At 42.0% G+C, this 12,364-nt stretch overlaps 1 protein-coding gene across 8 annotated transcripts in view; it reads left to right on the top strand.

The window, feature by feature from the left end:
• dab2ipb (DAB2 interacting protein b) overlaps positions 1 to 12,364 on the top strand; it is a 131,107-nt gene that overhangs the window by 106,151 nt on the left and 12,592 nt on the right. For 6 of the 8 annotated variants that reach the window (XM_080046734.1, XM_080046737.1, XM_080046733.1 and 3 more), the window contains 7 exons: positions 280 to 424; positions 1,726 to 1,870; positions 2,989 to 3,225; positions 3,582 to 3,783; positions 4,750 to 4,937; positions 8,051 to 8,966; positions 11,738 to 11,875. In XM_080046734.1, coding sequence (XP_079902860.1) covers positions 280 to 424; positions 1,726 to 1,870; positions 2,989 to 3,225; positions 3,582 to 3,783; positions 4,750 to 4,937; positions 8,051 to 8,966; positions 11,738 to 11,875 — 1,971 coding nt within the window. The remainder of the gene's footprint in view (positions 1 to 279; positions 425 to 1,725; positions 1,871 to 2,988; positions 3,226 to 3,581; positions 3,784 to 4,749; positions 4,938 to 8,050; positions 8,967 to 11,737; positions 11,876 to 12,364) is intronic. The other 2 variants (XM_080046736.1, XM_080046735.1) reach the window with 1 other exon arrangement.

Here is a 12,364-nt window from a genome sequence, read left to right as displayed (position 1 = left end):
ATGAGATAATGTTAAGGATGGTTCTATAGGAGAAATACACAGACGCAGACAAGGTTTAGTAAAATAAACACCTAAATGGACATTCAACCTTTTATTGATACTAGTATGAAAGAAGACATGTTAAGGAAGCAAAATAGCCAAAAATCGAAAAGATGTACCAGTGTGCTTTAAAAAACTATGTTTGTGCCTGCAATGTCTCGCCTTATGTGTTGATAATCATATAGGATTGTAAGACTTCCAGTTATTTAACCCCGCAATTGCCTTTGTGTTTTCCTGCAGGACTTCCTCACAGACTTGATGATGTCAGAGGTGGATCGCTGCGGGGAGAACGAGCACCTCATCTTCAGAGAGAACACGCTAGCGACAAAGGCCATCGAGGAATACCTTAAGCTGGTGGGGCAGAAGTACCTGCAGGACGCCCTGGGTGAGCACAGCAAAGTTTTTACTTTCTTTGCTGTCTCTCTCTCTCTCTCTCTCGCTCTTGTCCTCACATTCACATCTAAACTAATTAATTCACTCAGTGATGGAAAATGCAGAGTCACTAGATGAATAAATGTAGTGGCTTCGGTAAAATTAGACAAACTCCAATGGTGCATTCGAGAGATCTAGTGCATTAGTCCTCTCGTCAAAAGAATCACTTTGACAGCGGGACGACTGAAGCAGCTCATGCGTTCATCACAAATTTTTGTGTTTGTTGTTCCCTGTGGACAACGCAATTCAGACTGTGACAGAAAATCAGTTTTTTTGTCTGTCTTTGACGGGCGTTATTGACTTTCTAAAGCACTTCCAGTATCAGCTTTGCAGAAAAACTTTATTTTTTTATTTTTTTCCACATCTACAATGTTAGTCCAAGGTTAGACGAAGTGTGTGTTTGTCGGTCCGCCGTCCTAGCAATAAGCACTCTGTATGCACTGTGTACTTTTCTGTGTCCATGATTCAGAAATGTACACGGCGGCAGTTTAATCTCCAAACAGCACACATCCTTCCTGGCACCCATCACACCTTTCTCTGTACCCTGTTTATATTAATAATCTACATGTGTGTTTATGTGGTCCTGACTGTCTCATACCGCCTGTTTGCTTGCGTGTCAGTGTTGATTGAGAGAAATATTGCGAGCTGGTAAATTATGCATCACCGTTTCAGTCTGAGTTTTTTTATTGTTTAACAAACTGGTAAAATGAGTGAAAGTGCGACTGGGACAACACAAGGACAGCCACGGGGCTCCCTTTTACAGGCAGTTGAATCATTGAGGTCGTAATAGTAATGGCGTGTCTTTTAACCGAACAAAGGCAACAAAAAAGGACATTATTACTGCCACCATTTTTTTGTCAGTGTAACCTTGTATGGCTTACCCAAATGTTCCAGGTCTGTCCAATTTTGGGATTCTTTTTTTGTTTTTACAGGTCAAACTACAGAGTGATCTGTCTTGAATTTTTATTTATTTATTATTATATAAAAAATATATAGTCCTGTCCACTATAAACTCAAGGACAGTATCAAACTGTTCCCTGTAGCGTTGGCAACGTATTCTTCCAATGTCCTAGCTCAGCTCAGCAGGACTATGCAACCGTCTCAAATTAGAAACAAACAAAAACGAGCACCGCCACAGTTCCCCTTGTCCCCTGCTGTGTTTGTGTCACAGATTAACTGGGAAATGAATCTACAAAAATACTGCATGTTTCTTAATTTCTTACTCATTGGTATTTTGTTTTGTTTTTTCCTCAGGTGAGTTCATCAAGGCTCTGTACGAGTCAGATGAGAACTGTGAGGTGGATCCGTCCAGGTGTTCGTCAGGTGACCTGCAGGAACACCAGAGTAACCTGAAGATGTGCTGCGAGCTGGCCTTCTGCAAAATCATCAACTCATACTGGTGAATACTGCAATACAGCTTTTATTCTACATCCAGAATTTGCCATACTTAACGTCTATTCTGGTTTTATTACATATGATATAATACAAACTAGAAAGCAGTATTTAGAGAACCAGAATCTTTTCCTGTGTCCTGGAAACAGACTTTCATTCCTAAAGATTTTAATCAACGATACTATTAAAGGGGCTCTTCATTACAGGTAAGCTGTATGCTAGTTAGCAGCAGTTGACATTTGTAAAATGCATCTGCTGCTCACTTTTTTAAAGCAACTTAAGAATACACTAAAGAGCTAACATTTATAGAGTCAACATTTATCAAGAAACTCACTCCTACCTACAGCAAAGTGTGGGAGTGAGGTTTAAGAGCAGCTCTCGGGGGTAAAAGGATTAAAACCGTTTAGTGTGTAGAATCTTCAGTATTTTCAATTGCCATTAACATTTGACATCTGTTTAAAATGTAGAGATAGGGGGAAAACATTGCTCGAATGGAAAACAAAAGTAACTGCAGTTGCAAAAGAAATTCTGAATAATATAAATGTAGATCCACATTGATATTTAGTAAAGACAATAAAAATGTATCGGAAGCGATTGCACTCATATCAGTGCCAGTATTATTCTTGTTGTTAGCAGCCCTGACAAGTGCAGGAAGAACTGGTGTAACATTGTATGAAATGTTTAAATCAAATGCAAATAATATGCTAAAACGACCCTGTTCTGAATTATACATAATGCTACCGCTAACGTTATGATTCATCCTGGACAGTTTTTCATCTCAGAGGAGATGTGCTTGCCTCTTTTTTTTCTGTGTAGCAGTCTTCTAGATATACTCTTAGCCAACTTAAAAGGCTCCTGACACTCAGTTAACCATATGGGCATTTTAAAACGTGTCAAATTTGCTCAATATCTTTTTGTACTCCATTTTCAGAGGAGGAGTAAAGCGAGAAAATCTTTCACTCTAAGCCCAGAGCGCCTGAGTGATCAAATCATCTGGGGACGTGGGACAAAAATTGACAACTACTGTGACCCACTTTTGCATACTTACTGTAAATGCCCATGTCTATTCGTCTCTATTCTCTCACACAAAAATAACTTCTGTCATGTCTCTCTTATTCTCTACAGTGTCTTTCCACGAGAACTGAAGGAAGTCTTTGCGTCATGGCGACAGGAATGCAGTAACCGGGGTCGACCGGACATCAGCGAGCGTTTGATTAGCGCGTCCTTGTTCCTGCGCTTTCTCTGTCCGGCCATCATGTCCCCGTCGCTTTTCAACCTGATGCAGGAGTATCCCGACGACCGCACGGCACGCACGCTCACGCTCATCGCTAAAGTCACACAGAACCTGGCAAACTTCACCAAGTAAGTGTGTGTTTGGGTCAAAAGAACATGTAACCTTAACCAACTACTTGGCAGAGAACTGTGGAACTTTTATACTTTATTTCTAGATTTTCAGTGTACATACAGATACATGTACGTAACACAACTACAAAAGGATAACAGAAATTAAATTAAAAAAAAAAGGGAAACACAGAAAGACATTGAAAACCTTCTCTTATGGGGCATAAGCCAACATTTATACAAATACAACAAAAGAAGGCCATTATTGATAGGTAAGACAAAAAAGGTTGCCAAATCTAATTGTGGAACTTTCTGAAGTGACATTTTGAATGACTCCTTGTCCCCCATTTTCCCTTTCCTTTCTCCTTTTCTTTCAGATTTGGTAACAAAGAAGAGTACATGTCCTTCATGAATGGGTTCCTGGAGCACGAGTGGACCAACATGCAGCGTTTCCTGCTGGAAATCTCGAACCCGGAGACGATCTCTAACACGGCAGGCTTCGAGGGCTACATCGACCTGGGCAGGGAACTCTCCACCCTGCACTCCCTCCTCTCTGAGGTGGTGTCCCAGATGGATCAGGTACTGGAGATAGCACAGTGTGTTAGCTTTCATCTGGAGTTTTACTTACTGTCTCATTTAGCTTATAGTCATCTAGTTTCACTACCTCATGCCCTAAAGTGTACAAAAACATTTAAATGTAGCCCCCCTTTCTTCCGATTATTCACGTTTTTGCAGACGTGAAGTGGAAATTTTGTTTATTTTCTACATCTACAAACTTGCCCTTAAAAACCTTCTCCACCATATGGATTTGATGGAGACCAGTTTTTCCAATTAAACCATATTGCTTCTTCATTCCTAAAAAAGCCATTTGGAATCAGATATACGTAGCAGTTGTTGATCCTTCACAAATTTATACAAATAATTGTAATGCATTAGTTTCTACCAAGAGTATATAGAGATAGAGATACAGATTTATATTCATAGATAGATATTTTGCTGCATTAAGGATAGGATGGTTACAGAAGAACCAAAAGTCTTTAGTGTATCATCACAACCTTCTGGATTTGAATCATGCTTAGACTACTTTAGGATGTTTATCATACATCAATCAATAATTTATTATTGCATTACATAAACAGTGCGCCAGGGGAGAATGCCGGGAAGCCTCAGAGGCCGGGTGAGGCATATTAATGGATTTACAAGGACACTTACATTAGCCCTGCTAGCAGATGGGAAGCTGGTAATAATTAGATAAATGCCAGAATCATGGTGTTTTTTTTTTTTGGCTTTCAATAATTAATAAATCACAGAGGATCTAGTTGAGACTTCAGTCCATCAGATTTTCCTGCCTATTACATTATTTAGTATGTTTTTCAGAATAAAAAAGTTGATTGCATGGCACACAGAAGATAACAAAAATATATAATAAAATATGCAAATATATTCAACACAAAAGCACGTAAATTAAATCTCAATTATTGTCCTAACTGAAGTGGTTCCTGAGTAATAATTAATTTGGCTTAAAAACTTAATTGTGTCTCCCAGACGGCAGCCTCCAAGCTGGGTCCTCTGCCCAGGATCCTGAGGGAGGTGAACAGCGCTCTGTCCAACCCATCCAGTTTCGTGATGACACACGGACAGTCTACGGAGCACATGGGCTCTCCTCCCGCTGAGGCCAGCTGCAGCATCTCCACCGGCCTGCAGAAGATGGTCATAGACAATGACCTTTCAGGGTAAGAAAAAATATTTAAGATTTCATCTTGTACGCGCTCACACAAGTATATTCATGTATGCAGATGAAAGTGTTTTGTATTTCAATGTTGAATCATTGTAGTCTGACAGTAAACAGGCAGCTAATGTTTATACTTGTGCTAAAGCTGCTGGCCTGGATATCAGCTCCGATGGCTATATTTGTGCATACTATAAATATATGGTAAATAATACATTTAATCTCTGTGGTTCTGCTGCTCCTTCTGTATATTTAAAAAGCCTCTCTTAAGTCTTTGAAGTGAAGTAAATATAAATGACTCCACATCCAAAATATCAGTCCTCATCATCATACTATAAAGGAAGACTGTGTGTGTGTGTGTGTGTGTGTGTGTGTCTGTCTGTCTGTCTGTCTGTCTGTCTGTCTGTCTGTCTGTCTGTCTGTCTGTCTGTCTGTCTGTCTGTCTGTCTGTCTGTCTGTCTGTCTGTCTGTCTGTCTGTCTGTCTGTCTTTGTCTGTGTCTGTGTCCGTGTGTCTGTCTGTCCTTAGAACATCTTTCCAACCATCAATCCTATCGCCTTCACACTTGATGGGTGTCTTGCTGAGGACCCAAGGGTGTTGAGTGCTGAGTGTGAAGTTGTTTAGGATCAGCGGTTCTCTAGAAAACTGCGAAAACCCACTACCGTAGCTTGAATAGAAAAACCTGTCAAAAAGGGATATCATGCTCCAGTCCACTCTGATATGAACTTGGCACTTTTGAAAAAGTTCACCAGTTTGTTGAAGTTACTATAAATCCCATTGCCGATTGAAAAAATTGTGGTCACGTTTGTCTTCTGCAATTTGCACACAAATGTGTTTTTGTCAAGAACTTATTCCTAGGTCATTGTGCCTTCATAAAGTGCCTTTGAGCTCAGAGCTATTGCCTCATGTTTTACCTACGGGAGCAGCCAGCTTTCAATATATTTGATTACAGGTCGGGTCTGGAAGTCATTTAGGGATGGGCGGCTAATTACGGTACAGGTCAATTTGGTGGTAACACATTCAGCTCAAAAGCGGCAAAAAATCCCTCTCCAGCTCCTAGATTGTAAGGCCAACACTAAAACCATACATTCGGCTAGAGTGTGTCCTCACATGACCAGTTGGGCTAAGTGATAATGTTTGTCAGCTGAGGTGAGACACAGCGAGAGTGTCACCTCTGCGTGTTTACATCAGCCCGATGAAACCTCATTTTCTCTCTCACGGATGAATACACACTCGGACGGCAACCTTATCTGGCTTATCTGCTGTCCTCTCTCTAACTCCCTGGCAGAACAGTAGCAAGGTGACACTTAGAAAGATTAACAGGAGGCCACAGGGACCAAGATGAGGAGAGATATATGATTAATGGAGACAAACTGTCCCTCATAAATAGCAGTAAACACAAGAGCATAAACAGAGGCCGTCAGATGAGATCATATTGTCCTGTAAGATGAGACAACAGGAGAAGTCAAAGACAGCTGTTATCGCTATGCTAATCAGGGATCAAGTGGAGTTAGTGATTTTGGAGAATGCTTATTGACAAAATCACTTTTGTTTAAATCAATGAATGTCGTCTCACGATCAGATACCTGGACGTACTGTGTGTGAGCTGAAAAAAATCCAATGTTAATACTCTCCTAGGCTCTGTAAACGGGCATGTTGCTAGCTACGCTGAGCCCCTGTTGTTTACATACCCATTTACAGAGCCTAGGCTGTGTATTAACACTGCATTTGTTCTAGCACAAACACAGTTCAGGCGGGTAGCGGATCCTGAGGAGATATTCACTCATTTTGAGAAAAAGTGATAACAAGCGTTCTCCAGAATCGCAGACTGCACCTTCAAGGGATGGCCCTATACGACCCTATGTCAGAGCCCACCCTCTTTACTTTATCAAACTAAATGTTTGCTCATACATTGATTTATTCTTGTGTATGTGTGTGTGGTGCATTCTTATGAGCAAGCTGTGAGTCTGCAACAGTGTTCGGATGAGTTCTCAATTCTCACCTAATTGCTTCTCATCCACAAAACCAATGACTTGAAAAGTAGAAGAAAGAAAAAAGACAGTGCCAAGCCTGAGGAAGGGATGAAATTGAGCGGAATGGAGAGAAGAGAAAGAAATTTAGTGGCGAAGGGTAATGGAACAGAGGGAGAAGGACACAGAAAAGAGGGAGGAGATGAGCGTGATGTGAATGATGGAGATTATTGGAAGATAAATCACGTCTGTCAAGGTAATCGTCTTTTGGCAATAACGCCTCTCTGGATGCAGGCAGGGAGAGAGGGAAGGTGAGGGGACGAGGGACCAAACAGATGAGCGCAGAGGCCACACACATATCGACAAAATGTATCCATGACTGTGTTTAGTAGTTTTTTATTTCCAAATCTAAAAATTGTTTTTTGTCCCTGTTTGACAGAAGAACATTTAAATGGAAAGTGAAATTCACATACAATAAAATAGGTTTTGCTGCTGATCGGATGACCACTACGTTATAGTGGCTGATGTTAACTGATGCAAGCTGCATTAGGAAAGTTACTGATTCAGTTTGTTCTCTTAATTAGCTAAGCATTTTAATTAAAAGCTTAATTAGTGTTTTGCTAAATAGTTGGAGGTGTTGCTGCTTCAGCCTTATTTCTGGCTAATGCTAGGAAAGGCTACACAATTTCAACAAATGCAGTTGATAGAACACTGATGCAAATACTACTGTTACAATAGCTAAGCTTAGCATTTTGAGCTCAATGTTAAAATAACTGCAGTATAGCCTAAGAGGAGTATAGCATTTAGAAGTGGCTGTTGTTGATCAAAGGTTAGTTAGGCTTTAGGTTTCACTAAGGTTCCACTTCAGGTTGTTTCTATGGTGAGAAGGTTAATATGCCTCTTATTGGTAATTATATAAATAATTATTAATTTGTTATATTTTGATCCAGTGACATGTTTAGTGTCATATGTTGGTACAAGTTGTTATGGCTGCCTATTTGGGGATCCCATCTCAATGAGCCTTTCCTGGTTGAATAAACAAAAGTACTGTGGGCCCATTGCTCAAGGTAATCATTTAATTTGTGACTGATCTTAAAAGTTTTAAAAATGTTCCAATATTTACTTTAGATAATTTCTGTCTCTTTCAGATTGGTTGACTTCACCAGGTTACCCTCTCCAACCCCGGAAAACAAGGACCTATTCTTTGTGACGAGGAGCTCAGGGATCCAGCCTTCTCCAGCGCGCAGCTCTAGCTACTCTGAGACCAACGAGCCTGACCTGGGCATGTCCAACGGCAGCAAGAGCCTGTCCATGGTGGATCTGCAGGACCCCCGCAGTATGGAGGGCGCTGGCCTGGGTCAGGGCTCCACAGACGGCCTGAGTGAAGTCTCCACCCCTGGGGTTGGCTGGTCATCTCGAGTCCCACAGGGCAACAGCATCCCTGGAGGTCCCACCCTGAGGAGGCCAGGCCAGACCCCCACCAGCATGGGCACAGAAACCCCCCCAGGCCGACCTGCCCAGCTTCTAGCCCCGCTGTCCTTTCAGAACCCAGTTTACCAGATGGCCGCATGTCTGCCCGTGTCCCCTCGCGGTATGAACGACTCGGGCTCAGAATGCCACAGCTCTGTCAGTTCCCATAGCAACAACGAGGACGGTCCGGCAGGAGGTAAACACAGCAGCTTTTTGAACCACGGAGGAGGAGGAGGAGGAGGAGGAGGAGGGGGAGGGGGAGGGGGGAGCAGCGGGGACGAGTACACCAGGCGTTCAGGGGAGTATAACCGCCGGCAACTGTCGCTCACGGAAACACCGCACCAGCCCACCGTCCCCAGACAGAACAGCGCCGGCCCACAGCGGAGGATAGACCAACCTCCACCGCCTCAAAGCGTCACACGGGGACGCACGCCCCCGAACCTCCTCAGCAGTGGACCTTACCCCCGCCCCTCCTCTGGTAACATGATGACATCATCCCCCGACTGGCCCGGCAACGGCGCCCGGTTACGGCAGCAGTCCTCGTCGTCCAAAGGCGACAGTCCAGAGACCAAGCACAGGGCTCAGCACAAACAGGTACGAGACTTAATATAGTGATACTATACAAGATTTTTAATTTTAGTTTTTTACCTCACTCTCCGGCTCAAGAAAAGGTGACAGAAACCGTTCCTTAACTGTGCGTGAATTCTTGATAAAGAAATGGGCAAAAGTCTCCTCTGCTGACAGTCAAAAGACAAACTTTACTTGAGTGAGGTAAAAAGCTAAACAGTAAAATTGGAACTCATCCTTTAACTTGTAGTAACTTTGGATGACATTCATTAAGGCATTACACAAGGCAGACCCACTATAGCTGTCTATGTAATCATCTGAAATTAGCTATAGAAAATGTTCCCATTACAAAACGCCCATTCATCTGATAGCCGGTTGAAAAAGGGCCGCGTGGGTGGACTCTGCAGCACAGACCCTCTGCACATTGTGCCCGAATGAATGTGTAATAATAGTAATTTGCATATATCAGCTCATCACTTCACTACTGTTTTACTGGTCAAGTTTAATGGGGCTGAGAATGAGGGTGGCGAAGGCATGATTAGCATCTCATTACTTTGCGATATATGGGCTCACCAGGCAACAGAAATGGATACAAACGGATATAGTGTATCGCTGGGTCAATGCATTGATACGGAAAGTGTGTCGGTGCGTGGTAACAGTGGGAGCTTTCCATTTAAAAATCGGTACTTTGGGTGTGTCAGACATCGCTGGTATGTCTGTGTTCATTATTGGCAGGATTATAGACTGTAATTAAAACCACTAATCAATAGGTTGCCCTTGGTTACTGGCTGAAGGGGGAGGGGCATCTGCATATTATGTACCATGATGCCTTGCTCTTCTCTCAATGGAGTAGTCGACAGGAATGCGGTTAGATTGACTGACTCACTGAGAGAACCGAACCCTAATTTAATATGTATGTCAGGGGATTTAAGCACACACATTTATTCTTAGTAGTTGAAGCAGCAAAGCTTCAAAAGTCCAGGATTCCCTAAGCCACTATGTGTAATATTTTATGACATATTTATAATTCAAATTATGATTTTTTTTCTGTATATATTTATTTTTGCAATGCTGGTCAGCCGCTCCACCACCTTGGTCCAGGTTGTAATATCACCAGGAGGTTAAAGTCTTAAACTTTCCGGGGAAATGTCTTGACAACTGCATGATGGATGCCATGAAGTTTTGCACAAACATATCCCTCAGGATGGGCTGTTCTAGTGCCATCATCGGGTCAAAATTGCAGTTTGTCAATTTTTTTTTTGTGTTTTTGACCAAATAACTGCAAACCTACAGAAGTTCACATCAACCTGAGATTTTCTTTGTGTTTACTGCTAATTCATTTCGGCCAATATTAATATTACACATGATGGTTCAGGAAAGCCAGGAGGGAAGGTTGTCTTTTGTTTTTACTAAAACTGAGGGATGCTAAAGTCACACGTTTCAATTCTACATTGCTGCCAATAATGTAATAATTTTTCAATTTTCAATCTAATAAAAGCCAATAACGTAGTAACTTGCCAAGAATGTAATAAAATTTTTGAACCATAACGTAATACAATGAATTAACCGAAAGAGATATTATGTCAATGTTATTGGTTCAGAAATGTATTATGTTATTGGCAAGTTAATACATTATCGGCTTTTACGACATTAAAAATGTGAATTTATTACAGTATTGGTGCTTATAACGTTATTGGCTGCTACATACATAGTGGCTTTAATTTGAGTTTCCTTGCCAGTGTACCGTAGTTGAATTTTTTGGGTGATACACTATATTGCCAAAAGTATTGGTTCACCTTACTTGACTCGCATATGAACTTAAGTGACATATGAACTTAAGTGTGTTTATGGGACTTTTTGACCATTCTTCAAGAAATGCACTTCTTGAAGAATGGTCAGAAATTCCCATAAACACACTCCTAAACCTTGTGGCCTTCCCAGAAGAGTTGAAGCTGTTATGGCTGTAAAGGGTGGACCCTATGGATTAAGAATGGGATGTCACTTAAATTCATATGCGAGTCAAGGCAGGTGAGCCAATACTTTTGGCAATATAGTGTATACACAAGATAAAATCATTTGTTTTCTATTAAAACAGCTCTATCTTGATTATACATTCATGTAGCTTTTAATATAAATCAAATGATATATATATTTTTATAATTGGCAGATATTCAGATACAGATATTTGAGCCTTTTCAAAATGCCCTCAATGATAATGGAGTGTGATGGACTATAAAAACATCCTGCATTTCCCCTCATCCTGCATAACAGCCCAAGGCCATTTTCTACTTATCTGTCCATCACATGACTGACATGGGAACACACACACATACACACATACACACACACACACACACACACACACACACACACACACACACACACACACACACACACACACACACACACACCATAACTGCTTTGATGCATAATCTGCCTGGAGGCTGATTTGTATTTCACTCATTTAATTTTCCAGTATTTACACACCGTGCTGTTGGTACGACACTGTAGACGTACACACACGCACACATGTTTAACTCGGTGCTTTGAGGTGTGTGCTCTGGTGGCGGTGTGTGCGTGAGCCTGAAAAACAGGAGTATGTATCCATTCCACCTGCTGCTTTGAATCCAGATGAGTTGGTGCATTTCAAGCTTATTTCTGTTGTTTCTGTGCTGTTATTGCAACCTTCCCTCCCTCCTCCCCCTTTCCCCGCCCTCCCCCTCTCCCCAACCCTGTCACTTGCACTTAGCTCATGTGTGTGCGTGTGTGTGTGTGTGTTGTGTGTTGGTTTTCACTAGGCCCCCTCCCCAGTGAACCCCAGTGCGCTGGACCGCACAGCAGCCTGGCTAATGCATATGAATGTGCAGTTTTTAGACCATGAGGGAATGGACCCCGAGTCACTGAGAAACAGAGAGGATCTGACTCTAGTGGAGAAGGTAACCTTGCCCCCTCATCCGACCTTTGACCTTTACCAACCCCACCCAACGCCACACCCCGCACGCCCCTCTCTCACAAACCACCTCAACCTTCAGCCCTGACACTCCCACTTAACCCTCCTTCCTTTCTATACCTCACTCTCATTAGTTCCCACATTCACCTCCCTTCTTTAAAGCACCCCTTCTACACTAAATAACCTGCTGTATTTATTACAGACAAATGCCCTTTCCTTTCCTAAGCCTGAGGTCCTTTTGACATTCCCAAATGTCCACTTAAAGATGGAGTCAGCCAGTCTGGAGAATGCCTGTTGTAAAAAAAACTTTTTTTCAAAATCAGTGAATAACTCCTCATAATCATGCCCGGGTTGTGTGTGCGTCTACGCTAGAAAAAGAAATCTGGTGGTAATACAAAGCCTAGACTCTGTAAACGGGTATATAAACAAAGGAGGCCACTGTAGATAGCAACATGCCTGTTTACAGAGCCTAGGC

Source organism: Ammodytes marinus, assembly GCF_949987685.1.
Source record: "Ammodytes marinus genome assembly, chromosome: 18".
NCBI classification, from domain to species: domain Eukaryota; kingdom Metazoa; phylum Chordata; class Actinopteri; order Uranoscopiformes; family Ammodytidae; genus Ammodytes; species Ammodytes marinus.
Note: the sequence above shows the minus strand (reverse complement) of the source record. Positions and strands in the feature narration are given on the sequence as shown.